The 27580-nt window shown below is 48.3% G+C and overlaps 8 protein-coding genes across 8 annotated transcripts; 5 read left to right on the top strand and 3 right to left on the bottom strand.

The window, feature by feature from the left end:
• Nucleotides 1-1358: 1358 nt before the first annotated feature.
• On the bottom strand, nt 1359-1776 carry N7511_000817 (uncharacterized protein; the record flags this gene model as incomplete). Its single annotated transcript, XM_057123242.1, has 2 exons — nt 1359-1718; nt 1765-1776. The coding sequence occupies 2 exons, from the start codon at nt 1774-1776 to the stop codon at nt 1359-1361; spliced, it is 372 nt and encodes a 123-aa protein (XP_056988975.1).
• A 1759-nt stretch (nt 1777-3535) lies between these two features.
• N7511_000816 (uncharacterized protein) lies at nt 3536-4366 on the top strand (the record flags this gene model as incomplete). Its single annotated transcript, XM_057123241.1, has 2 exons — nt 3536-3691; nt 3752-4366. 2 exons carry the CDS (start codon nt 3536-3538, stop codon nt 4364-4366), a joined length of 771 nt encoding a protein of 256 aa, XP_056988974.1.
• A 2479-nt stretch (nt 4367-6845) lies between these two features.
• Nucleotides 6846-7453, bottom strand: N7511_000815 (uncharacterized protein; the record flags this gene model as incomplete). Its single annotated transcript, XM_057123240.1, has 3 exons — nt 6846-7038; nt 7090-7107; nt 7164-7453. The coding sequence occupies 3 exons, from the start codon at nt 7451-7453 to the stop codon at nt 6846-6848; spliced, it is 501 nt and encodes a 166-aa protein (XP_056988973.1).
• Nucleotides 7454-10106: 2653 nt separating this feature from the next.
• Nucleotides 10107-14100, top strand: N7511_000814 (uncharacterized protein; the record flags this gene model as incomplete). The annotated part of the gene is made up of 4 exons (XM_057123239.1): nt 10107-10525; nt 10594-12157; nt 12204-13983; nt 14030-14100. 4 exons carry the CDS (start codon nt 10107-10109, stop codon nt 14098-14100), a joined length of 3834 nt encoding a protein of 1277 aa, XP_056988972.1.
• A 4992-nt stretch (nt 14101-19092) lies between these two features.
• N7511_000813 (uncharacterized protein) lies at nt 19093-20726 on the top strand (the record flags this gene model as incomplete). The annotated part of the gene is made up of 4 exons (XM_057123238.1): nt 19093-19621; nt 19683-19916; nt 19992-20619; nt 20651-20726. 4 exons carry the CDS (start codon nt 19093-19095, stop codon nt 20724-20726), a joined length of 1467 nt encoding a protein of 488 aa, XP_056988971.1.
• A 583-nt stretch (nt 20727-21309) lies between these two features.
• N7511_000812 (uncharacterized protein) lies at nt 21310-22564 on the top strand (the record flags this gene model as incomplete). Its single annotated transcript, XM_057123237.1, has 3 exons — nt 21310-21841; nt 21989-22182; nt 22235-22564. 3 exons carry the CDS (start codon nt 21310-21312, stop codon nt 22562-22564), a joined length of 1056 nt encoding a protein of 351 aa, XP_056988970.1.
• Nucleotides 22565-23603: 1039 nt separating this feature from the next.
• On the bottom strand, nt 23604-24221 carry N7511_000811 (NUDIX hydrolase; the record flags this gene model as incomplete). Its single annotated transcript, XM_057123236.1, has 1 exon — nt 23604-24221. The coding sequence occupies one exon, from the start codon at nt 24219-24221 to the stop codon at nt 23604-23606; it is 618 nt and encodes a 205-aa protein (XP_056988969.1).
• Nucleotides 24222-25731: 1510 nt separating this feature from the next.
• On the top strand, nt 25732-26751 carry N7511_000810 (HMG-box domain-containing protein; the record flags this gene model as incomplete). Its single annotated transcript, XM_057123235.1, has 1 exon — nt 25732-26751. The coding sequence occupies one exon, from the start codon at nt 25732-25734 to the stop codon at nt 26749-26751; it is 1020 nt and encodes a 339-aa protein (XP_056988968.1).
• Between the last annotated feature and the right edge of the window lie 829 nt (nt 26752-27580).

The raw sequence follows: 27580 nt of genomic DNA, 5'->3' as shown, positions 1-27580 counted from the left end.
GCTAGGTCACTTCAATTTCACTAGAAGCTTGGACCGTTCGGTCAAGCGAGATTTCCATCGAGCCATTTATTGATATAAAAGACGTGCCTCCGAATACCTACGAGTGCCGTCCCTTGCTCTGCTTTGATATCTCTTCTCTTTGATGTGCATTGTACATACTGCACATCGTCTTATCACCAATATGAATTGGAGCTCTGGCTATCTTCAGTCGATCTTCGGCCAAATTATTGGCGACCCTAATCATCATCTGGAGTGCCGATGGGTTGAAGATAATGGAGTTTGTTGCAAAAACCACGTGTCCAAGGAGTCGCGCAGAAATGGAGCGATTTGTCTCAAAATGTTCCAAGATCTCCCCACCGGTCATCCACCCAAAACAAGACTCTCAGAGGCTGCAGCGTACATGCTATGCCCAGAATGCAGGCGTTATTCCTCCAGATCCAAAAAGTGCGCCCAGAGATGGATGGATCGGTTACATGCCCAAGCCAGTCAAATGGAGGAACCCACTCAACCTCAGAATGATGAGAACCAGACCACTTCATTGGCGCATCGCTGGCCGACTAGCCTGTCCTACAGTGTCAATTCAGAAGGATACATTTCAGCGCCTAGATCATGAAGACCGATAACTATACACCGCAAGAAGTGCTGTCGGCCTTTTGATCTGGAAAACATATACTATTTCTCAGCAAGCACCCCCAGCCATGAACCAACTAAAAATACGAAATGTGCTTGTCTGCTAACCTCTATCTTGCCCTTTTGTCCCCATCCTTGCTTCACACCAATAACGGGCCTGTTTGCTGGCTTGCTGAGGACAGCCCCTTCCCCGTCTCATCACCCTCTGCCAGCTCTCTATTATAGTTGATTTAGTATAGATATAAGAAGAGAATATTCCTTTTGGACTTCCATACTCATGGCTATCTTCATATATCTTCAGTTTCTGAAGTTCCTGAGATAACAACTCTGGCGATGGAGCTGCGGATCGTCGAATGCGATCCCATTCGAATGCTGCTTCAAGGGAATGGGAAGAAGGCTCAGCACGTGGTATTGAATTGGCGAGGTTAGACTTGGACAGATCCTCTCCCAGAATATGTTGAAGCTTCCGCGTCAGCTTCTGGACACGACAGAAAATCAGTTGGGCTTCCATAGTCAGATCAAATAAAACAAAAGGTGAATGGGATTGTTTCAAGGAAGTGTTGTAAGCCGAATTACGGGAATTGCAGCACGTATATATAGAAACCAACGCAATTCAAAGCCACTAAAACCTGAATATAATATATACTTATAACTGTAACCATTTGCAAGTAAAGACACATGTACATGAACAAGGAACGGTGCACGGTGAACCATCGTTAAGCCATGGCTTAGTTACACTGTTCCCCAGCCCTTGTGCCATCACTTTCCGAGTCACCGGAGTTCTCACCGCTGTCCCCCATCTCCTGTAGTTCTAATCGTTTCAACAACACGTCAAGCATTACCTTTGTTGACTCCGGCTCTTGGCCGGATTGGTTGGTACTGCGCTCCTTCAACAAATGATCCACCACGCTTCCCAATTTCTGGCTAAGTTCGAAGAAGATATCCGCTAGTCTGGATACATGCTCCAAATCCTCATTCGCCTGCTTCTCAGCGGCCTTGGAAACCTTCAGTTCCTCTTTGAATACGGACTGGGCTCGTTCCGCCTCGACTGCTTGACTGTCGAGCCTCGCAAGAATTCGGAGATATTTCTATCTTGGAATTAGACAGGGCTTAAAAGAGGGCTTTGTAACCTACCGAGGAATCCATTCTATCAAATTAAAGATTGGTACTAAGGAACCGGCAGATGAGTTTGACGCACGCAGCAATAAGCTTGCTCGAGCAACAGAGGATCTGTGCTTATATTTATAGCTCTATGTCAGTAGTAAGCCTCCGGATAGTCTTGGAACTTCAATAGACGTATGTCCGGAGGGCCTTGAAAGGTTCTTTTAAGCTCTGTTTACCACCTACGGTTAACCGGCCCAATTATGAATCGCTGAAGAGAGCCCAAAAATTGCATTGGCCATTCCAACCTCACCGAATCCTTATTCTTTACACCAGATGACGTCTCAGCTTTGGAATAGCGAAGGTTAGTCTGGTAGCATGCATTGCAATACAATACCACAACTTGACCGAGAAGCCATAATGCAATCACACTGACAGCACCCCCACGGCTGATAGCGTGTAATTAATATTGGCCTAGAGAATAAACGAATCGCGGCTTCTGACGCGACAGAAGGAAAAAACAAAAGCTAAGCCCGTTAGGGAAGGTCAACTGGGCCAGTGTCGCGTGTAACAGGGTTAACGCGGGCCACGCGGGCCACGCGGGCCACACGGCCGAGACTGAGCCGAGTCGCCTATTCCGGTATCTGGAATCTAATCACCTCATAACCGAAATTAAGCGACAGGGGTAGTCGATGGTAGCCTACAATACCTTCTTGATATCTGGTTGAGTGGCGGCACTATTGAGTGGCGATCGATTGAGGGTGGGGCAGTTTATAAGTCCCACGAATCAAGACTTTCGGCGCCGCCCCGACTTATATCCACTGATCGCCCAAACCTGTCTTTTTACGAACGTGGATCTGCGCAACTACTGCTGCCGCAAATTTCTTATGGCGTTTATCATACTGTAGATCGGATATCATTAGCACAGTATGTTGGTACGGAATACTGGCTCGGAAAAAAACGAACATCTCGTTACCTTCGGTCCCTGCGCGGCACCGTATGCGTGAGCTGATAGCGCGCTTCGAGCAATCAATAGCGACGAATAGACCCGGGGTATACCGTCCTGGAACTGGCCTAATTCGATTTGGTAAACCCACTTCATGGCGCATTAGGATTTTGCCCATGTTTCAAATTGTCTCGAGTTCCCGTGGCTCAACTTGACCCCGAGACCGCCAACGGATTGATCCGCCAATGCGACATCGGGTGGAATACTAAATATGCAACCGACAAGACAACATAAACAGAATACGAAACAATACGAGTGAACTACTTGGGGAACTTGCACGGGCCTGGAAAGTTTCAACCGTTCAAGCGGGCATGGGGTCAGTATTCGAAGATATTGTTATGGAGGATGTGAATGGGCGCTACATGCTGGTTCGTAGATGAAGAGCTTCGTGTCAAATGGTCAAAGTCTAGCCATAGAATTCTAGTTGACGGAACAAGATCACCGTTAAGGTACTGTACCTTCTGGTCAACCGGTGGTTATCAGTCTCTCTGGAGAACGAGACGAAAAAGCGAACGGTCATCGCCGCACAAATGCAACCATATCTTGAAATTGCAGGATAACCGTTATTGCGGGCCGGTTGTCTCGACATGCACCAATGACTGGGCATTTGAACGGTCAATGTCACAATGCTGCGGCCCACATTGAACGGCTTTGTTATACATCGTTCAGAACTGTTTAGGCTACTGACTAGTACGCTGGATACCTATAAAAGTCCACATTGCCTCCCCGAACGGTCGAACCTGAAAAATCGACAATCCTCCCTGCGAGAGAATCTATCTTAGAGTATTGACGTTCAATATGCCTTCCCGCAGAACCGCGGCCCAAGCCACCGCCAGTACTGGTCAAGGTCGCTCCAAGTCAATTACCGCTGCGAAGCACACTCAACACTCTCCTATCGCTGGTCATGATGGTTCTCTATCAGATACTCAAGATGTAGACCTTTACACACCATTGGTACGTTCTGTCATCACTGTTTCCTGAAAGCAAGTATACTCAACGCAATGAATGATCTAGATTTCCTCGCCAATAGCAAAGACTGCGAAACAAAGGCACTGGAGGATTGTTCATCGACGATGCTTGAAAGGGTTCAAGGAAGCCGATCAAGACCGAGACCAGCTCACACGATCCATACAGCAACTAGAGGAGGACAACGCCCAAGCCCAAGCAGCAATTCGCCAGCTGAGTGACACCAATAACCAGAATCTGGCCAAGGTTCAAACGCTCGAGTTCGAAATATCCACTCTGAAACAGCAACTCGAGTTTGCACAAGCTTGTTGTACGACCGGCGATAATCTGTTACCCATACTATTGGAGGTCAGCGGCAATTTCCAACAAGCGCAGAACCAGCTCGAGAAGAAGATAGAGAAGGAGAGAAATGCTGAGAAAAATAAGTCTGCATTTGCTGGATTGTCTGATTCTGATGTGCTACGAGGCTCATGGACAGCTCATAACGGGCAGGTGGCCTCGTTTGGTACCAACCCGCTCCCAAACTATCCACTGTCGAATACCCTTACGTCGGTCAATCAACAAGCGCCGGTCCAGTTCTGTCAGCCGCCTCTTCAGCAAGCGCCGGTCCAATTCAATCAGCAACCTCTCCAGCAAGCCAGCCAATATATATCGCAATTCTGAAGAGAAAGTGCAAGTAACTTATTGGAGATTTCATGGACTGTAGCCAATTGACATGAATCAGCAATGCTATCATCCACGCCGTGTGCCTGGGTTGTACGTGTTACGTTGAAGAGTCAAGCAAACCGGAGCGTTGAGTGGACGGGTGAAGAGCTGCCCAGGATATGCAAAGCTCAGCGGCGGACAATGAAAACACTACATGGGTATTGGTTGCTACTATAATTTCACGGTCGTACCATCTTCGTCGTAGATCGCGTAGATCAAGCCTGTAAATTTTATTCTTGTTTGATACTGTCTCGTCAACGGCCCTTCACCGGAGGCTATGTTGCACGCCGATTGAGCATTGTGCAAGCGCAGATGACCTGGTTCGCATTTCACGATTGATACCGTAGACGTATCATCCGTTATCCGAAATTGCAGCACTAGTCCGGATTTTTAGCCCATGATACACTCGTCCATGATACCTTTTTTGACTAGCCTAGTTTCAGATATCGTACGACGGCGGTAATGCGATCATTTTGACGCCGGTGGCCTGGTCTTTCGACTTAAGCTAGATTGGGACTAGTGTCTGGACGACACAAACCTTTATTATGGAGCATAATGTATGGCGCACAGTCCGTGTGTCACGATCCCATTACTCTGCCTCTATCTTGCCCGCTATTATGCTAACTTGAATGTACTTTTATGATCATTCAATCTGTCAAGCAGCCTCTGAATAACATAACTTGGTTGTTTATCCAAGTCTGTCATTGCGCTTGAGCAGATTCAGGAGCCGATCGGAGCCGATGATTGGTCAGCATCATTTGCATCGAACACTGGTTGCGCGCGTTGGTCTAGGCTAAATCTGAGGTTAGCGTCAGATCGCGAAAGCGAACAGTCCTCGTGTCCACCTGACACACCCGCAAATCGTCCTTTTGGAGCCAAGAGTGAGACACATGCAACAGTGCGGGATCTTGGGGAATTGTGTGGAGTTTGATGTATGCTACTATGTGAAGCTATAGCCGCGTACTATGCGACAATGCTATGAATGTAGTGATTCTAAATTGCTCCGTTGATTATGAAACATGCAATTTGCAAGATTGATTCTGTCTCAGGATGTCGCTGTCCAACGTAGAACAATTGACGTAGACTTGGCTCCCACGTTCAGGGGAAAGGGTGATTTCAGGAAACCGGGGCTCGATCTGCGGGTGGGGCTATCCCGGGCAAATCGCAACGCTTCTGGCAGTCTAGACGCATCTTTTTCTGAGAGCAGAACCGTACAGAAGAGGTTGGCGGCAACCCGGGATTGAATTGGGGCAATCTGCATCACACTTGATTGAACCACGCTGTTTTATCAGGCCACTTGGCCATCTAGTCTTTGAGTATTCCCATGGATTACTCTCAACATAAGGGGTGAATTTGTATGGCACTAAAGGATTGAAGGACGCCTTCAAGATTGGGTTGATGCAGATAGGCGCGTTGTGCATGGTATAAGGCCTGGTAACCACATTCAGACTAGTGCATCATTGCGCCGAAAATTGCGATCCGAATCGGGCCGCAGACGGCCCCTGTCGGCACGGAACGCGAGCTTCTTACCCCCATGGCATGCATAGCGCACAGTCCATGCGAGGTGATCCCCTGGATCTGCCACTGACACCCTGACGCATTTGAGATCCTTCATCAGGCCTTCCAGCCGTAGCTGTAATTAATGGTCATTGCTGTTGATTGCGCTGAAGTATTTGGAAATGAGCCCGGCCTAGCGCAGGAACCTCGGCATGCACGGCTCAAAAGATGGGTAATTTCTATACTAGGAGTAGTGTGGACAGGGGTACCTACAGGATTTTCTTTGTACAGAATGTAGATCCCTCAGCGAATCAAAAATCCAGGTCAGCAAAATTATATCTCTTGAATCATGTTGCAGACCCCGTAATGGCTAGATGCATTGTAGGCGTAAGCGAGAAAGAGTCAATGGTGCAGATCACTCTTGTAAAAGAAAGGCAATGTGAGCGGAACGTCGCGATATGAAAGAAGGGCGTAAGTGATATTTGTGTCCCCCAAGTGGATATTCATTGACAGACCCGCTCTGATTCGTCGTACCGCGACATTGAGGCTTGGGGGTATGATTGGCTGATTGACGGAAATGATAATCTTACTCGCGCGTGGATCTGTAGGGAACGGTGGATACCCTAAGAAAAGTGGGCCATGTTAGGTCGATTCCGGCACGACAGAGCTTTCCCCGGACAAATCAGAGACCTTTTACCATCTAGATCTGTCCATCAATGACTGAAAAGAGCACTGCTGCTATATTCATCTGCCCGTGATTGTTCGCAGTACAGAAATTACCCTCACGATAGCCATTCGATGGGATGGTACGTCACGAATGGTGATTCTACGGCGGGACCTGGCCGAAGGTGACATGTGACCCTCTGGATACTGCTATGTGATGTTCGAAGAATTACCTCCCATGGAAGCGAAGCTCTGAATGTTCTATTCGGGTATTCTCTCACAGTCTTTGACGCTTTGAACCCACGATCTCTCGATCTTTGACTGCACTACTGCTCGACAAAACCTCCACCTGTTTCTTCAATGCAGCCATCTCTTTCGCCAACGTGCCTTTAGTACCAATCTTTTCTAGAAACTCTCGTTGCATTTCCTGATTCCATAAGCCCTGGCGAGCGAGTGAATCTGCGCTAGATCTGAAGCGGGTCAGTGTGGTGACTCTGGTTTTGCCTTGAAGGGAAACCTACTGTACCCGATCTTCCAATCTATATACCGAGCCGTTAGAATGTGATATCTCACAATAAGACAGCTTCCGACTCACTCTGCCATACATTCGATCATTTCAACCACTAACTCTGCGAGATCCTTAGTGCTCAGGGACTTTACAGATCTGGCTTCCCCCAAGGCTAATTCCTTGATTCGTTTCTTGGTTCGTTGTCCCTGAGCCGCCTCTTCATCACTGCAACCATCCATGGAAGTAGCCTTGTCATCGTCGTCAGATTCATCGTTTTGCTGAGAATAACAATCGTCGTCCTCAGAGCCAATGATTGATGTGGAGGGGCTCCCGGTATTGTTTGGCTCCGGTGAGCCTGACGAAAGCAATCGAGTCATTCGATCTGTGTATCGTTGCGAACCGCTAGCCTGAGTTCTCTGGACGCCCATCGCCACTGTCTTCAAGTAGATCAGGCAGAGTATCGTGGAAGAGACTTGAAGTAGAGAGTGGGAATAGTAAGAAATGCAAGAGTTTGCGCCTTTAAAGAACCAAAGTGAGAAGTGACCAGTACCCAAACAAGCCTAGTAAATGTCATCAGAGCCGAGCATCTCCCAATGTCAAGAGAATAATAATTTAATCCGTTTTCCGAGGGGTCCTCTTTTGCCCAATCTCCGAGTGTACCCCAAAAAAGAGTATGAAAAAAAAAACGTATTTTGAATGGGCGACATGGCCGTTGAAGATGGCCTATGCTTTTCCCAAGTGGCATGCCCCACAAAAAGCAAACTTTAACATTTATTTCATGTTTATTATCTTGATCCTCTTTATTTTGCGCCTGTTTAACTAGACATTATTCATATATCATTGCTCATTGGAATTAATAATACTTTCTCATTTAAACGCTCGTTTATAGGAATATGAATATTATGCGTATTTTATTTTTTATTCCGGCCGCCTTCACTTTCAAGCGCAGGGGTCATCGCGAAAGCCGGTCCAGAAGAGGCTTGTGCCCATGACCGAATTGCAACCAAAACATGACTGGGCTGGTATTGACCGTTTTATCAACCGGTGAAGTATGCGAAAGACCACCACATTGATCTCACAAATCACAGTCCAAGTTGAACAAGCTACGAAACTGCTGGGTAGCAGCATATTGCTCTTGTCGCATTCTCAGACTGTTCCTTTCGGTATCTACACAGATGCCAAAGACCGACCCGAGTACGATTGCATCCAAAGGAGACCCATCGGCTAGGGTCTTGTCCGACAAGCCCATTACCACCGTTGTAACAGAGGACCGCAATTAAACAAGGCCACTGTGGAGCTGTTCCATCCTTGATAAACCTGTGACCACCCCCGACTTCAACCGGAGTCCTTTCACAGTCTCACTGCATCTGATCTTTCAACTCATCTTCACTGCTTTTCTTATTCAGAGGGTTATCTGTCATCAAGATGTCCAGAGTCAAGATTTCTAAGAATGAGAAGATCGCCTGGTCTTCATGGGAAAAAAGAAATCTCCTTTCTTGGTTGCATCTGCACCGAGGGATGTCTTGGAAGCAAAGGTCTAAGGCATACTTCAGGCAGTTCCGCGTGAAACGAACCGGCGAGGCATTGAGATGCAAGCAGAATTATTTGTTGCGGAAGCCTCATTCCATACAGAGAAGTGAGTCTGAGCCTTCCAACTCGGGGACTCCGCCGCCACGAGCCCGACGCGAAGAAGCTCGGGGGTCTTGCTTGCCGTCTCTTCCAATTTTTAGACCCAAAGGTTCCCGCACAAGAACTCGTGATTTGATCCATACACTGGAGCATCTGGTCGTTTCAGAACGTCGACGCTTGATAAATGACTCGAATACAACGGAGAGACTACCAGGTGAGATATGGCGGCGTTCTTGGCAATGAGACAGGAGGGCTGACGATTCACTAGGTTCTACAACCCGACTGCCACCGACTCCGATATCCAAGGCCCCACGACGTGTTTCATACCTCTGGAAGTTTGTGCATCGCATGGCGGCTGCTACGAGAACGCCACGGAATGTTGCAAGCTTGTGATCTTCAACGCCCACCTCATATGTACACAGCTCAATGGACATAATCCTGTCCACCTTGCGGGTTCCAGAGTGTTTGTGTATATATACAGTCGTTCTCGAAATCGGCTTGACAGATGCACTCTTCGTCACTCTTTTCTGGCCCCACCGCTAAGGCCTTAGCGCAGATTAATCATTGAGCGGGCCTCATCAAATTGATGGACATCGAAAAAGGTGCGCAGTATGGTACTGTATTTTGGCATGTAAATTACGAAAGCCTTACGAGATATGGAAAGAATTCCGTAGAAATCTATTGTGGGACTTTGCAAACCATACGGGATGGTCGCCTAGCAACCGGTTCCTGGTCTTCTGCTAGGTGACTTCAGATTTCCTCCATGTGCAGCATGGGTTGATTCCCTTTGCCGGTGATTTTGACAGGTGTTTCTTTGCCGTAGTGAATCTCAGCGATTATCGTGGGCAATACATTCTCTCGACCTGGACCCTGCCGCGGACGAACAACAACCTTTTTGGCAGCCAATGGCGTAGGCCGCAACTAATAGTCACTCACCATAAGTCTTTCGCTACAGTTTGCTCAGAGATATGAGGCGAAGTTCTCTCTTTAGCAATGATGATTGTGACGTCCAACGAGGTGTAACGTTAGATCCCTGGGACAATACATCGCAATATGCACCAACACCTGGCCCCAATACACACTCACAGGTCCTTCGACCGATCTTCCAATTCTCTTAAGTGTCCCTTGTTCGTAATATTCTATTGAATGCCATTTTGAGCTGAGTTGTTCCGGGCGTGGTTAATCGTTGGATGGTTTTCCTCTTGGGCAGAAATGAACGGCCCCTTGTGGTAGGCACGTGGCTCATCGGATCGGGCAAGCGCCAATCAGGGTCCAGTTTTGCTCTCAGCCTCACTTTGACGCCTTCCCCTCAGAGAGGGGCATAAGCTCCATTTTGTCTGTCATCCCTTGCGGCATCTTTTTACTTTTGATATCATTCATACTGTGGAAGGCTTTTTTACCATGGAACCTCTTTCGGGTGCAGCAAGTGTTATCGCAGTTATCCAGTTAACCGGAGCTATTGTGCAAATATGTGGGAAATATCTCAACAACGTCAAGAACGCGACGCAGGATATTCAGCGCTTCCAAGAGAAGATCACCGCCCTTGCCCAAGTGCTTCAATCTCTCGATGGGCTGATCCGTGGATCTAATGGCAATGAACTTACTGCTACGCAAGACCTGGTCGACAATATTGTCAAATGCTCCTCAGCACTTACATATTTGAAAGAGAAAATCAATCCGGAAACGACGCAAAGACGGATGAGGAAATGGGGCCTTCGAGCCTTGAAATGGCCGCTCGTACGGTCGGAGGTAGATTCTGCTATCATGGAGCTTGAGTGGTATAAAACAACATTTGCTTTGTCCTTACAGGTTGATCAAACGTAGGCTGCGGACCATAATCCGGTCTCTTAATTATTCATATCAAGGGCCAACTCTGACGCTGACTCAGGAGATCTACCAATTCGATCCACAAAAAGATAGACCTCAGCAGACTACAGACTGCAAAACAAGCAGCATTCGACTCTTACGACAATCAACACAGTGAATGTCTTCCAGGGACCCGAATTGACCTGCTTCGAGAAATCGAAGAGTGGGCAAAATCGCCACACGGAAAATGTATATTTTGGCTGAGCGGCATGGCAGGGACAGGGAAATCAACAATATCCCAAACAGTTGCAAGCCGTCTTCAAGCGCAGCAGCTTCTCGGGGCGAGCTTCTTCTTTCAGAGAGGCGAAGAGGACAGAGAAACAGCAAAAAAGCTTTTTCCAACATTGACCGAGCAACTGGTCATCGGCATACCTCAAATGCTGCCTCGAGTTCAGAGGGCAATTGAGGATGACCCGAATATTTCGGAAAAGGTGTTGAGGGAACAATTTGAACGGCTTCTACTGGATCCACTATCTGGAATTGAGCAGCGAGAAGAGACCACAAGAAGAGTGATCGTGATTGATGCTCTAGATGAATGCGATTCAGAAGACGATATAGGGATTGTTCTCCGGCTCTTGCCACGAGTTCAAAAGTCAACTTCCGTACAACTACGGTTTTTGTTGACAAGCAGACCTGAGTTGCCGATCAGGCTGGGCTTCGAAGGGATCACCGATGCCCATCAGGATTTGGCCCTACATGAGATCGAAGAGCCAGTGATAGCGCATGACATATCCTTGTATTTTGAGGATCAGTTCCTGCGCCTAAAGCAGAGGCGCTCATTGCCACCAGATTGGCCCGGAGTCCCAGCTACCAAGATATTGGTTGATAGGACCATCCCTTTGTTCATTGCAGCTGCCACTTTATGTCGTTTTATCGGTGATGCAAAATGGAACCCTCAAAAGCGACTGGAAGCGATATTGACAGACCAATCAACCTATGTGTCCAAGATGGACAGCACATATATTCCCGTGCTAAAGCAACTTCTCACTGGACAGAATGAAACAGAGTCACGGGAATTACTTAAAGAGTTCAAGGAGGTAGTTGGTGTGATCATTATTCTTGCCACTCCGCTCTCGATCAACTCCCTAAGCCACCTAATAGACAGAGAGTCAGATGATGTCAAATGTCGATTAGACCAGCTCCACTCGGTGCTCAGTGTACCAAACAATTTCGACACACCAGTCAGGCTCCTCCATCTGTCATTCCGAGATTTTCTTTTGGATCACCACAAAGACAAAAGCAAATTCTGGATCGATGGAAAATATACAAACCAGTGTCTTGCAGAACGATGCCGTCAGATCATGCAGGACAGCCTGGAGAAAAACATCTGCAAACTGCCAAGCGAAGGCACGCAAAGGAATGAAATTAGCGATGATTCGATTCAGCTTTATATACCTCCCCCACTGAAATACGCGTGTCGATACTGGGCGCATCATCTGTTACAATGCACGGACTTGTCTGGCATGATGCACAATGCTTATTTATTTTTCCAGGTACACTTTTTGCACTGGGTGGAAGCAATGAGTCTACTGGGCCTTACGTCAGAAGTATCAGGTATTCTTGATCGCCTCCAAACGTCCACATCGGTAAGTTCCGAAGATAATCATACATGGTATGCACTGACAGCTTTAGGGTAACGGCTCTTCCCTGATTCCGGATTTCCTTCACGATGCAAAGCGCTTTATTCTGAAAAATCACCAGATAGTTGATCAGGCTCCCCTTCAAGTTTATTGTGCAGGACTTATATTTGCACCCCGAACGGGGATAATCCGTAGAGAGTTCAAGCGGTCGCTTCCTACTTGGATATGTCAGTTACCACAGGTTGAAGAAGGATGGAGCGCGCTTACCCAGACCCTCGAAGGCCATTCCCGTTCGGTTCGATCGGTGGCCTTCTCGCCCGACGGCCGCCTGCTGGCGTCCGGCTCTTACGATCAGACAGTGCGGCTCTGGGACCCGGCGACGGGCGCGCTCACCCAGACCCTCAAAGGCCATTCCGATTGGGTTCGATCGGTGGCCTTCTCGCCCGACGGCCGCCTGCTGGCGTCCGGCTCTGACGATCAGACAGTGCGGCTCTGGGACCCGGCGACGGGCGCGCTCACCCAGACCCTCGAAGGCCATTCCGGTTCGGTTCGATCGATGGCCTTCTCGCCCGACGGCCGCCTGCTGGCGTCCGGCTCTTACGATCAGACAGTGCGGCTCTGGGACCCGGCGACGGGCGCGCTCACCCAGACCCTCAAAGGCCATTCCGATTGGGTTGGATCGGTGGCCTTCTCGCCCGACGGCCGCCTGCTGGGGTCCGGCTCTGACGATCAGACAGTGCGGCTCTGGGACCCGGCGACGGGCGCGCTCACCCAGACCCTCGAAGGCCATTCCGATTGGGTTGCTTCGGTGGCCTTCTCGCCCGACGGCCGCCTGCTGGCGTCCGGCTCTGGTGATCACACAGTCCGGCTCTGGGACCCGGCGACGGGCGCGCTCACCCAGACCCTCGAAGGCCATTCCGGTCCGGTTCGATCGGTGGCCTTCTCACCCGACGGCCGCCTGCTGGCGTCCGGCTCTGGTGATCACACAGTCCGGCTCTGGGACCCGGCGACGGGCGCGCTCATCCAGACCCTCAAAGGCCATTCCGATTGGGTTGCTTCGGTGGCCTTCTCGCCCGACGGCCGCCTGCTGGCGTCCGGCTCTGGTGATCACACAGTCCGGCTCTGGGACCCGGCGACGGGCGCGCTCACCCAGACCCTCGAAGGCCATTCCGATTGGGTTGCTTCGGTGGCCTTCTCGCCCGACGGCCGCCTGCTGGCGTCCGGCTCTGGTGATCAGACAGTGCGGCTCTGGGACCCGGCGACGGGCGCGCTCATCCAGACCCTCGAAGGCCATTCCGATTGGGTTGCTTCGGTGGCCTTCTCACCCGACGGCCGCCTGCTGGCGTCCGGCTCTGGTGATCACACAGTCCGGCTCTGGGACCCGGCGACGAGCGCGCTCACCCAGACCCTCGAAGGCCATTCCGGTCCGGTTCGTTCGGTGGCCTTCTCGCCCGACGGCCGCCTGCTGGCGTCCGGCTCTGACGATCAGACAGTGCGGGTCTGGGACCCGGCGACGGGCGCGCTCATCCAGACCCTCGAAGGCCATTCCGATTGGGTTGCTTCGGTGGCCTTCTCGCCCGACGGCCGCCTGCTGGCGTCCGGCTCTGACGATCAGACAGTGCGGCTCTGGGACCCGGCGACGGGCGCGCTCACCCAGACCCTCGAAGGTCATTCCAGTCCGGTTGAATCGGTGGCCTTCTCGCCCGACGGCCGCCTGCTGGCGTCCGGCTCTGGTGATCGGACAGTGCGGCTCTGGGACCCGGCGACGGGTGCGCTCACCCAGACCTTCGAAGTTGAAGGGGTAGTCACTACGCTCGAATTTTCCCATAGCGGTTTGTATCTCCACACCAACTTCGGCGCCCTTTACATCCAATCTAGGTGTGGCATTCCTACGTCTGATCCACGTCATCCAACTCCAGACATCTCTATTGAGCACCGCCAATGGATAGCATTGAATGGTAGAAGGGTCCTGTGGCTTCCGATCGAGTCTCGGCCCAGCTGTTTCAAGATAAACGGTAATGTACTTGCCCTGGGACACTTATCAGGGCGGGTTTCCTTTGTTGGGTTTTGTATGTAGTACTTAATGATTTTTGTTTCCCCTCTTCCTCTATTTTCTAATCCCTTTATAAAAAGAAGGGCCTGGGAGAAGCGGATAATTTATACGGCCCTATCCTGCTTGCGGAATATTCCATAAAGTTCCAGTAGTAACTAACATAGTCGCCAATCCATGTGACTAACTAGCTTTTGCCACAAAGGCTGCTTAGTCAAGATATTGCTACGTGCGGTAACCACAGAAAGACTTCCCTACGCAGCATTCTGATATCATCTAGGTCAATGTCAAGTCTGAATTTGGGCCTAAGGTTTTATATTTTCGGTGATATAGCTCATATTAATCTATCCAATTACAGCCATAGAAATTTTGCCCAATTTTCGACACAATAGCACCCTAGACTTAGTGCAGCTGGATGTCGTTGTAAGGCTAGGTGTTAATATTAGTTATCCGTGAGTAGTATTTACAAGGACATAAGACGAAACGCGCTGGACGGACTAATATGGCAATAACTATACCCTCGTTATCTGCAGTCCGCATAATGCTGTTGCTGCAAGAGCAAGTCCTGTCTGCTCATCCATTTGTAATTGAAGTCCACGTAGCACCAGTCATCTAGCAGATCGTCCAGGAACCAGGTGGGAGGCGGCCACCTCTGGATGATTTCCAGAGGCCCACATCGGCTTCCATGGAATTCCACTGAATTCTCGTACGCATTGTGTAATCTTACGAGCAAAATACAATACCATACTCAGGGCATCTTACGGTATTCCTCAATTTCTTGCGGCCCGCTCAATGATTGATCTGCGCTAAGGCCTTGGCGGTGGGTTCAGAAAGAGTGACGAAGAGTGTATCTGTCAAGCCGATTTCGAGAACGACTGTAAATGATGTTGACACTGAAGGTCTGGCCGTCATTTGGTGGACCTATTTGAGACTGATCTATGGTCAATGAGTCGGCATTGTGTTGCGACGGGATTGACTGCCAGTCCATGTAATATAATGAGACTACTAGTTGCCGCCACGTACAGGGCACAAACAGCTTAAACCCCATATTGGTAGAGCACGACTGTGCTATTGTCTCTCATTCTTCCCGAAGTGATTGAATACCAGGGAAGAACCGCAAGAGACCAGATGGCATTCTTCGGCATCTAGTTGTACCGCCAGTGGTGGCGCTTTTTCTTGGCCTAGGACAAGGCTACAACAATCTTCACTAAAATATATATATACATCTCTAGAGCACGCTATTCTAACGTTCCATTTCTCCGACTTGAATCAAGTGCCAAGGAATGTGATTGAGGCATTGTCCGTTTCTTGCGCGCTGGATGGCCCTGAATAGTGGAAACTTGCCTTTCCTTGCACAGTTCATCTAAACGAGCCTTCATGTTCTCCTGTGTTTTCTCTAATCCTTGGATCCTTTCTCTGAGAGCTGTAGTTTCGCTGAGTAATCTCTGATTTTCGGTCAATACGTCGGCGAGGTCATTCTGTGTACAACTATTGACAAAGTGTTCGATTTTCCTATTCCTTCTGGTCAGCATATTGATTGATCATCTGAAAAAGAGACTTCGACACTAGCAAGGTACCGGAGCAGGGGTCTTCCAAATCAAGAAGGCTATTTACTTACGTGACTCGCTTGTGGAGGCTGTAATCCTGAAAGTCAGCACAATAAAACCAATCACTGCACGTTTGGAGCTCACTCTTGGATTTGCTGGGTTGGCCGCAAAGAGTGCCGTGCTGCTGTGAATGTCGATTCAGTCACCACTCATCTTGTCAGTGGGCCATGACCACGAATGATGGTACCTTCTTCATCCTTGCTACGGATAACTAAGCCAGGGGTTTCTTTGAGACGGGACGAAGTTGTTGTCAGTTTTTGCTCTTCTTCTGGCGACATCAAGCTTGCGAATCGTGCTTCATAAGATCCTGGTTGGCGACTGGATTGTAGAGTTTGCGCGTACGACATTGAAAGAACGTGACAATATTAGACGAGTGTTAAAGAAAGTTCAGAATCAAAGGAGGTAGGGAAAAGGCGAACGAGGGCGGAAGGATGATAGGCAAAGGCAGCAGTGGATAAATTTGAGGGGCCGTTCCTCAACTTCCTTACATTGCCCAGTTTTGGTAAAGGGCGGATCCACATGAATACCAAAAGACCTGGAAGAAGAGGGAATCGGGGCAATACGTCTCTACGAGATAAATCAACATAACGGGCAACATTGAGTAGCAAGCGGCACTGTAATAGCCATTTGACCACAACATTACGATCCACCGAAGATGTTTGTGGAGGCAGTCTGAAGACCGGTTTCGTGCATCGCATTTGATTCACATGCCCGACTTTTGATACATGGATATCCACCGGTCTCCCGATCCACCCATCACGAAGTTGGTTGACCACCGCGAAAATCATTCAACACAATTATGTACATGTACAGTTAGGAGACGTTACCTGAAGTGATCTAACTTGTCTCACCATTGTGAGTATATCGTCATCTTGAGTAATTGCATTTTCGCGAGGCTGGGGCTGCGTTAATGGTACTTGTCAATTCCCGTAGTGGGAGTAGATAAAACGCGATGCGCACCCAGATTGAAGAGTAGGAGCAGGCTTCCTGCCCTCCCTCATTGCCCTGAGCCCCGTGAGGTAAATTTTGTGCTCCCTCATTGCCATGAGCCCCGTGAGGTAAATTTTGTGCTCCCTCATTGCCATGAGCCCCGTGAGGTAAATTTTGTGCTCCCTCATTGCCATGAGCCCCGTGAGGTAAATTTTGTGCTCCCTCATTGCCCTGAGCCCCGTGAGGTAAATTCTGTGCTCCCTCATTGCCCTGAGCCCCGTGAGGTAAATTCTGTGCTCCCTCATTGCCATGAGCCCCGTGAGGTAAATTTTGTGCTCCCTCATTGCCCTGAGCCCCGTGAGGTAAATTCTGTGCTCCCTCATTGCCCTGAGCCCCGTGAGGTAAATTTTGTGCTCCCTCATTGCCCTGAGCCCCGTGAGGTAAATTCTGTGCTCCCTCATTGCCTTGAGCCCCGTGAGGTAAATTCTGTGCTCCCTCATTGCCATGAGCCCCGTGAGGTAAATTCTGTGCTCCCTCATTGCCATGAGCCCCGTGAGGTAAATTCTGTGCTCCCTCATTGCCTTGAGCCCCGTGAGGTAAATTTTGTGCTCCCCCTAGCAATGTGCAGCACCTCTCCGTGGTGCTAGGGACCAGTACTCGATGATCATACGTTGTCGAGGAAGCTAAGACTTGCACAAAATCTATTTACTACAGTATCTCGTTACAGTTGATACGCGCACAACGTATGTTGTCCTTCATTCTGCGTGCGTACCGAGAGGAAGATTGTCTTAAATCCTGGACTTACAGCCTGTAATCTCAATAGAAGATTCCAAGTAATTTTTGATTGTTCGATATCGACTTTCCCAATGTGGCACTTGGCTCTATTTATATCAAGTTCGATACTGTCACCATAAAAAGCTCTTAATTAGATTGTGTTCGCACTAGGTGTAGAGTTTTATATGCCAGCCGATTCAACGCACTGATTACAACTGGTAGGCAGATTGCGGTTTTTGTCCTAGCAAAAGGAAGAGTTAACAGCGTAGCAATGCAAGTAATTAAGCAGAGCGGTTAAGCAAGGTGGTTCAACCAAGTGGTAAATAGGCTAAGTGATGAAAGCAAGTGGTTGCCGAGCGGGTACTAAGCGGTCAAAAAAAGCGGTCAAAAAAAGCGGTCAAAAAAAGCGGTTAAGCAGAGCGGTTAAGCAAGTGGTTCTGTTGGAATATCCCGGTCGCTGAGAGAATGAAAGGCTGGGATCACGTGCATACATTCACCTACCTCAACATTTCACTTGTATCTTAGACAATACACCCAATACAACATACAATCAACTCCCCTCAATAATATGACCACTGAAGCATCACTTAATAAACCAACAGGTTCAACCAAGTGGTAAAGAGGTTAAGTGATGAAAGCAAGTGGTTGCCGAGCGGTTACTAAGCGGTCAAAAAAAGCGGTTAAGCAGAGCGGTTAAGCTGTTGGAATATCCCGGTTGCTGAGATAATGAGGCTAGGGTCACGTGAAGACGTGTATCTCCGTTACTTGGTCTACTTGTATCTAGACGACACACCCAACATAACATACAATTAAGCAGAGCGGTTAGTGATAATAGCAAGTGGTTGCCGAGCCTAAGTGGTCAAACAAAGCGGTCAAGAGGAGTGGTCAAGATCAATGGTTAGCATCAGAACCAATGATGATTCTGAACTGGCTCAGTGATTTGCCTGGTACATGTAGGACTGCTATCATACAGAACGGGTATCATATCGTCTAATTATTCAGGATATTACTAACGTTCTATTCCAGACAGGTTTATTATATGATTCACAGGCAAAGTCAAAGCTGAAGGGGCCGCGGGACTATCCGGCTCTGGTGATCAACCGGACGGGCTTGTCGCGCACGCATGAACCATGGCATAAATGACGGAATTTACCGCCAAGGTGGGGACAAACCGATTCCCCGCCCAATCAGTAACTTCCCATACCCCCTGCATTGGAAGCGAGATTAAAGAAAACAACCCGCAATAAAGTTATGTATTGATAACGGTTTGGTTGCCGGGACGAGTCATAAACTCAGCTTTGAACGGGCCAGGTCCGGAACTCGTGCTTCCCACAGAGTGATATATAGTCCAACAGGCGAATCATAAATTCCCTAGGTGCCTACGCACGTGATGTCAACGGACATATTAATAACTAGCACTGTCGGCACCTCTGATCACTTGAACGTCGCAAACTCCTTTTCATGAAACGGTGTCACATTGCTATACTTGTCCTCGAATATGGCAGTCTTCGGTGATTGTGGTCATCTTACGTGTCCAATGGATTTTAACTAATATTTCGTCAGATCTAGTCAGGCTCGAGATGGACTCCAACACTGCCACTGTTGAAGGCATGCTGAACTGTTTACCAGACATGAAAAGCGTGTTCCTTGAAAATTTCAAGCCTGTTCAAGACAAGCTGGCTTCGATACTTCAGCACTCTCAGTCACATTTCAAGGCACTGGCGGGGCGAGAGAGCTTTGCTGGATTTCTGAACGTTCCCCTCATAAGCGACGCCCTAGTGAAGACAATCGAAGTGATGTTTGAGGCACCAACACCTTGTGTGCTTCAGCTACAGAACGACGAAGCCAGTGCCAATATTACGTGGTTGGACGTTGTCAAGGAAAAGAATTATCAGGCCGAATATAAAGGGAATGGGAACTACCATTTCCATATGCGGGACTGGGGCGTGATTATCGAGTTGTCTGCTTTCCAACACAACATGATTCTTTCAGGATTACCCCGAAAGCTTGTTCAACCATGGTCCTACGAACAAGACGTGCAGACAGAACTAAGCACATTGGCACTGGCAGCTGAAATGACATCACGGGTGAGCCATCTTGCGTCGGAAGGTAAGCCAACCCCAACATTATCCGTATCCTGTCCTATTCACTTGCTTACATCAGCACTCAGTGATCAAAGTCAATAACGCTGTGCTTGAAGAAATACTGAGAAGAGATCGAGTACTCCGCCACAATCCGAGTCAGAGGTCAGCGGGCTCTCCCTTTCCCATGGAATCAGCCGAAGAGCCGGCACAATGTACGCCAGCGCAGGTTGAAGCATATTCGTTCGATGAGATGCCTATCGAGACTCTGGAAACAGACGTGCAAGCTAGTGGCTCAAAAAATGGTACTAGAACGCGGAACTGTAAGTGTCGTATATGACAATATGGCATTGAGAGTGAGAAATTTGGAGAATGTACTGATAACATGGATGCTCCAGATCCCAAGAACAGGGCTTGGCCTGCAGAAATATTGAAGCAGCTTCCTCTATGGTTCGAAGACCAAGTACGCAGGTATCTAACGCAGGAAGGGATTGCCCGAAACTTTGACCGAAAATTCAACCAAAAGCGGACCTTCCACGCTATTGAGGCAAAAGTGTATTTCTTAACGGGCAAAAGTCCTTTTCGGAAGCGCAACAAGAGGACTTTGCGCACAGAACCTGTGTCTTTAACACCTCGCTCCTCACCGCATTTCCAACCGCTCGAATTGGTGGAATCCACCCAGCAATTCATCACGAGGTCGAACATCGAGGTTCACGCTCTAAGTCTATCCTCGAGCCTGCTTCCGCATCTGAATTCGGAAGATTGCGATGATGGAAGCCTCTACGTCGCTCATGGTGTTCAACCGGTTGACCCCGAATCAGAGTCCAGCGACCCTCATGCGGTATCTGAACACGACATTGCGAACCAAACGTTAGAGAGCCAGCGCGCATCTCAGGAGATTGAATGCTCGTTAGATATAAGTCAGAATGAATGGCCAGCTCACCGAATCCTTCGGGCTGAAGTTTCAGATCTGGTGCCCAAAAGTCGGCCAACGACTGAGAAATTAACAAATGACCTCGCCACAACGTCAATGACAGTTGCTGATTCTCTCTTGCAGGGCTCATCCTCGGAGTCCCCTCGAATATCAGAACCTATTCAATTTCCTATCCGGCACCACTCTGAAGGCGATATAACATATGAAGAGCTCGACCAAACACTCATTCATCCAACTGGATCCAGTGCAATGCATGTGGAACAGACAGATACGGCGCATGACAACCAACCACCAGGAAGAAATTGTCCGCAATCTTCACTGGGAACTTCATTGACTGGAGGTTCATCAAATGAGTGTTCTAACAATGAAAGCCACCGAGAAAGCGGAATCGGTGCGTTGACTGTTCCCAGGGCGCCAACGGTCTTCCAAATTCCCGAAGCAAGTTCCACTGACGAATTGACTGAGCACCACTCTCGAAACCGCGGAATGGGTAGGCCAACCCCCGATACCCCTGAGAGAACTTTGGCGGAAGAAGAATTGATCAGAAGATATCTTCGTGAGAAATCTCAAGCTCAAGCGGGGATTTCTCATCGCTCATGGATTGCCAAGGACCTGGACCGTTTACCAGGGTGGCTCATGAAACGGAACAGTCTACCAAGGGACAGACTTGAAGTTGAGTTTCTGAGAGACTTTGGACACTTTCGAACATCTTCTGCCATTCGTGCAGCTTGTCGCAAAAAAAAAAGGCAGATTCCCGTCAAAAAGATGGCCTTCCCGATACTATGCCGGTATCACGACCAACCAACACCATCGTCGACACTCCCAGCTTAGAGCCATCCCATACGATAGCAGGCAATGATAGTACTACCCCCAAGCATCCACCGTCAGTGCAATATCGACCGTCACAATTTGGTCATCCACAGGTTCCAGACAACAGAGAAAGACCATATCGAAGCAGCCCTGCATTTTGTAATGAGAGTGAAGAGGCAAAGGAGTTAAATTCACCGGCTGCATCCGAAGATTCTTCTGACCAGATGGTGCTTTCAACACCTTCTGGAAAGTTCGAACATACCCCCCAGTCTGGTAATCGAGGCCATCGAGCTATCACGCTAAAGTATCGGGCCAGTTTGACAGCAATTAATGGTGATAACCACCACACGGATCCAGATATAAGCGAATTAATTCCGCTTGCCCAGATGGAGTCTAACGAGCGAGAAAATTCATCTGATTGGCAAGGAAGCCGGCGAGCGTCCAAAGGAATTTCCGTCGAGCACAGAAGAAATGACCAACATATGTCCCAGGAGGGGTCACTAAGTAAGTTCTCTAATGCAGTGCTCGCCATCGTCAGGGAGCCCTTGAAGCATGTCAAATCTATGTGTCATTTGGACTTCCTCCCTTTTTCCCTTTTTCCCTTTATCTGTCTCTGCGTTTAACACTGACTGTTTTCGTTCACCCTTGCAGGCAGAGGAGGAAGCCCCGACCAGCCTTCCTCTAAGAACACACCGGCAGATTTGTATCCCTCAAGATTGTCCCCTGAAACACCCAAAGGAGTCCCAAACCAGCAGTCAATATCTACTGGTATTACGAACTGCAATGTTGCACAGCAGACAATGCGTCCAAATGTCCAGAACACGGCGCAGCCTCAAGCGCGAGACGTCAATATCCAATCCACAGGCATCATTCAGCCCAGAAACATCTCTATCACAGGATTCGCAAGCAACTCTACAGATTCAAACTCTCAACCATCCCATTCATACACGCCAGATTCCCAATCTAGAATTTCTCAAATTAGCAGTGTGCCAGGGAGTACCCACACAAGCGGTTGGTCCATACTCCCTCCTCGTGCTCCCACGCAGTTCTGACATGAAGTCCGAAGCCGTTGGTCCAATATCAACCTCATCACCCTTCCTGAGCAACCCTACCAGTCTTCCTCACTATCCTCTTCACGAATTGCAGGGACACAGCACCGAAAGGTACTGGGGCCCTCCGCTCCCATCATTGTCACAGCAAATGTCCCATCATGCAGGGGAGCTTTAAAGATAGCCACATGGCACACCGACGTTGAGACATTTTAATACAAGCGTCAGAGATAACTATGAGTCCGCAAAAGGGGTTGAAAAGAAGTTTCGTGCCCATGCTAAGGCTGGCGGACCATTGGGTACATTAAGGTTGCAAAAAGAGCTAGTTTCAGTTACAGCTCCGGTCCATTAAATCCAATCTGCCGTTTTTTGAGGCTTCGAGAATATATGCCCCACAAGCACAGCTGCACATATAATCCTCAATATTGACTAAATATAGAATTTCTTATACAATGGCCTGAATCTTAGCTAATATATTCATTCATACTGCACACATCACATCACAGGAACAGACTTATAGCTATTCACAAGATTGCTCAGTCTGCAAAAGGCTTTTTTGCTACCAGGGGCCTGTCAGGTCTCATTGGGCGCCTTGGGAACCTGTTTGATATAATGTTCTTCAGAATAGAAGCAAGACCCAAGTGACTCCCATAGATATACTGCTGTCTGACAGCTCTTATGACTCACACAAACCGTTTAGCGAGCGAGCCGGTCTAAGAAAAGATGAAATCACGGTGGTGCAAAAGATAAAGCCGTGCAATAAAACCCTGCCATCAACTCTGGAAGAGAGCTTCAAGGATGCACAGTCTACACCGGCCATCGCGAGAGAGCTAGTGGTATCACAGTTGAGTGCAGTAACACCGACGGTTTTCTCCCGAAGAGAACTCATGTGTGGCCGGTGTGGGTGCTGAATGGTTAGACGGTGGCTGTCTTCATCCGCGTCCCTAGCAGTGCTGGAGGAATTCATCGAGTATGCCAAGCTAATAACGTTACCGTTCGAACTCTCCCGCCATTTAAGAGCTGTGATGCAAAGGTGTGACTACACAGTATTATATGATCGCATAAATTAATCAACGCTATAGACTCTCCGATTATCAAACTACATACATGTAGACGGGAATGTGTCCTTGGTTGAACAAACTCGGTCTTTTCTCCACCAATTCTATCCGGTCGTACTCCATTGTTCAAACAGCTCTTTAAAATGAGACCCAAGGTTTTTACCAATCGGGACAAGGTACCTTTTCACGGAACTTTGCAACTGCAGACTCAAAATGACTTTGAGAGCCTTTCGTGAGTGGTAGACCTCCCAGTGCACCAAGATTGCCATCAAGCCAAATGAAACTTTGATGCTCTTTAGGGTCCAACTTGATGCGAAATTCTTCGCCGCAGAAGGATTCACGAGTCGGCTTGACTGAGAGCAAGAAGTGGACTTGAGCAATCCATCGTTTACTATTCGGCGTACAAAAAACATCGACCTCGGGCACTTCGTCATGGATAACCAGAACTTTCAGCTTGGTTTCTTCCCAGAACTCGCGGATCAAAGCCTCCAGTACTGTTTCCTTTGGATCGCATTTTCCACCAAATGCTTCGTAAAGATTTGGTGACGAGTCATTCTCGGCGCGTTGCCCTAAAAGCACCCGTACTTTCCCTCTCTTCCAGTCGCAAAGCCAGGCCCTCACACTAATGCCGGTTACCTGATGAAGGTTTCCCGGACCATCAGGCCCCTCCCGGAAGTCTTCAAGATACATATCCCATGAAACACTATATTTTCGAAGACTTTCTGCGACTTGACAGGTCCCGTATGGGGTTTCGAGATGAAAGAAACTGTTGGCCATGTTGGTAAACTGCCCAAATAATGATCTAGGCCATTAAATAAGCAACGTTAGATTCATCTGCCAACAAATTTGGTGAGAGTCAAAGAGACAAACCTTGAGCATGCGGTTTGAGCGGAAGTAATCCGTGGGAGAGATTTTCAAAGCTGGATTGACAAAATGTTGGGAATTCGGCCCTTTAAGCCCTAGTAGGTTCCAGCTACCTTAGTGAATTAAAAAAACACGTTGTGAAGAAATAATAATATTACCCACAGCCTATAATTAGAACTTATGTCTCTTGCTCCCACTCCCAGTATCATCAATGAGCTATCACATCGCCTGGCCATAACCGCTCTCCACTGATCCATAGACCGCACCAGACCATGGAAATCACGCTAGAAATGTGAAGCCTGATGTTTTATATTCATTAGTGGTATTTTACAATGGTATTAAGTCACTGAGAATCATAATACAAGCTGTGCTGCTCCATATTTCTCACAGGGGAGGGATGTACAGCAGATCCTCCTTCTCGGCAAGGAATTGTGAGCTACCCAGTTTTTTCTTATTTGGGACCAATAAAATATTTTGATTTAAAAGCCTCAATATGGGTAATAGCTTGAGGGCTTCCTGCTAGATGCCTGAGCCCATGTTCCATTGTAGTGTTTGCTAGAATATGAAATATGAAGCGTAGTAAAGACTCAAGGTCTCGAATTCCGGAATTTGGGGATAAACCTTCGAGCCTTTAGTCTACGCTCAGGTTTGCATGCACATTCACCGACGGCCAGATGGAAACTGCATATGAGGCTGATTTCGGTGATTTGGCGCTCATCAGCTGGAGAAAACCTTTTGAATTGAAGCCGCTATCGTGAGATTGAGATAGCCATCAGGAGGGAGTATTCAATGATATCCTATTGGCTGTTTAAGACCAGGGCTCCAGCAGTCATTTGCGGGCTGGGTACGGGCTTGAGACCGGATTTGATTCCTTGGAGCACAGCCCAAAGGTTTTCAAGTAACATTAACGACCCGGATGCACTAGCATGACTCTCACGGTGGAACTCATAGCTGCCTAGGCGGAATTTGTCTCCCGGGAAAAGTGGTGGCTTATTTCAGGATTCATTTTAGTCATTCACCCAACAGTATATAACCCACTTCCATTACTTGCTCTCTTCTCTTATTTAATTTGAAATCTAACGTTGTGATTTTGATACTAATTTACTGCTCTCTTTCGCCCTTCCCCTTCCAAGTCAACAGATGGAATCAGCTTCACAGAAGATTCCTTCGCAGGTCTTGGTGTCTACCAACCTGTGTACAGAGTCATGAGCATGCCTCATGATGTCAACTCAAACACAGCCCTTTGCTTGGTTAGTCCACAATGTGAGTGCTGTTTACAAAGATGCTTATTCCTACAGCAACATGTCTCTCCTCCATTGATAAGTGCGGGTAGCTTCTCTCAAGCTATCTCCCCTGAAATGGTATGGATGCTCCCCAAACAATAATTGGCTTGCAGGACTGGACATTGACTTGCAAAAAGGTGATGGTATCTAGTCCCCAGATAAATACATCTTCCTCAACGAGCCGCCGTTTACAAGCAGGTAAGGCCGAGAAGGGACTGCGCTACGGGATCCAAAGAACTGATTTGAACATTGAAGAGCCCATCAGCAAGCTCACTGAGCATTATGATCTTTCAATCAAAGATATGGAAACCTGGGTTGCTCGACCTGCTGAAATCCGCAGGAAAGAGGCTCTGGCTAAGGGAAAAGTCGCCCGGCCAATGAACTCCTTCATGCTCTATCGTTCGTTTTACTCGGAACGAATCAAACAGCTCGCTGGAGTGAATAATCATCAGGCAGTCTCCAAGATTGCGGGTCAAGGCTGGAATTCGGAGCCACCTGATGTCCGCAAAAAGTATGCAGACTTGGCCAAGCTTGAGCGTGACGCTCACGCCGCAGCCCATCCGGAATACAAATATTCGCCTGCAAAGCGACGAAGAGGCCCTGTAAAGCGACGAAAAGGCGCTGTCAACCACCGAAACGAGGTGACCTGGTCCGAATCCGAGACTGAAGCTGACTTAACAGTTTCCGGAATGACACCAGTGCCACCATATGTACCCCCCCACAACCTAAGCCTGGAAGAGGGCTACTTCAATGCCAACCAAAGTTTTTCGCCATACGGGACACTCGAGCACGAAATGAGCCATTCTTGGCCTAATGCAATCTATTCCACTGGCCTGCCAATGTATCCCGAATCATCACATAGCTTGAACGGTACGACAAAAGGTCAAGTCTGCACAGCAAGCCACTTGCAGCAGGACATCCATTACAGCTCCTCACTCATTGGATTTCCAGGTGCCTCGCACCAGGAGCTGCTTCAGCAAACCAATTATATCCAAGTGGCTTCCCCTATGGGCCCCGTGCGGCTCGTGCATCCCGATGCTAGTGAGGCTGTCGAATTTCCCAACATAGCTAGAGCCACTTTCACCTCTGGTATCTCCACATACTCAGCGTATCGCGACAATATGGTCACAGCTGCCGTACCACAAGGGGCCCATCTATGACTGGCATTTTCTGACTCGGTGCTAGACTAGGAGCCTGGGTACGAGGCGCTTGGGAATAATTCACCACCAGGCATGAGCTTTTAATCTGACAACGCCATTGCACTCAATGTCAAGAGCATCCGCTCGTTACCTGAGTATTTATATCTCCAAATTAGCACGTTGACGTTGTATTGTGCCATTTGTTTTCTAGTATATTTTCTTTTCATAGATATGACCTTCTATCCGTGTGTCATTAAGATAAAAACCATCCACGCGAATACCACCCAATTATCTTATAGGCCCTTTTCTAGCGATCTTGATGTAAATAACAAGGCAGTTCAGACAGAGCTTGTCTTCAGCCTCGTTAGAGAATCTATAGCATTCAGCTTGCTTGTTTTGTATCCCTCTAAGACAGGGTTGAATGACAATAATTGTTGAATAGCTCACTCGGGCGGTTTGTCTGAATTTTCAACAGAGCTTCCCTATATTTTGACCTTGAGTGCTCAGAAATTAAGTAAAAAAACATTGCCGCTCTATCCCTGACCATGAGGGATTTGGAATGTCTCCACTGTGCCCTAACGCCGTGTTTACTATTCTTTTCCAAAAGATGCAAATACCGACTTTTTGAAAGACCGTGTATGTAGTAAAAGTGGGACGAAGATCGTGTTTCTGATTGGTCAAGCAACCCTTGCTAGTCTTCATGACATAATGAGGGCCCAAGAGCATCTTATCCTATTCTAGCACACAAAAGACGATCAACCCAAGAGTCTGAAATATGCCTTATCATTGATGGTTGTCCCTCCCCCATTTAGAATATTGATTACCTCTTAAAATGACGTGATTCATCACA

The sequence above is a fragment of the Penicillium nucicola genome (assembly GCF_028828085.1).
Source record: "Penicillium nucicola strain IBT 29836 chromosome Unknown utg000001l, whole genome shotgun sequence".
Classification (NCBI taxonomy): Eukaryota; Fungi; Ascomycota; class Eurotiomycetes; order Eurotiales; family Aspergillaceae; genus Penicillium; species Penicillium nucicola.
The sequence above is the reverse complement of the archived record's forward strand: the minus strand, read 5'-3'. Positions and strand labels throughout refer to the sequence as shown.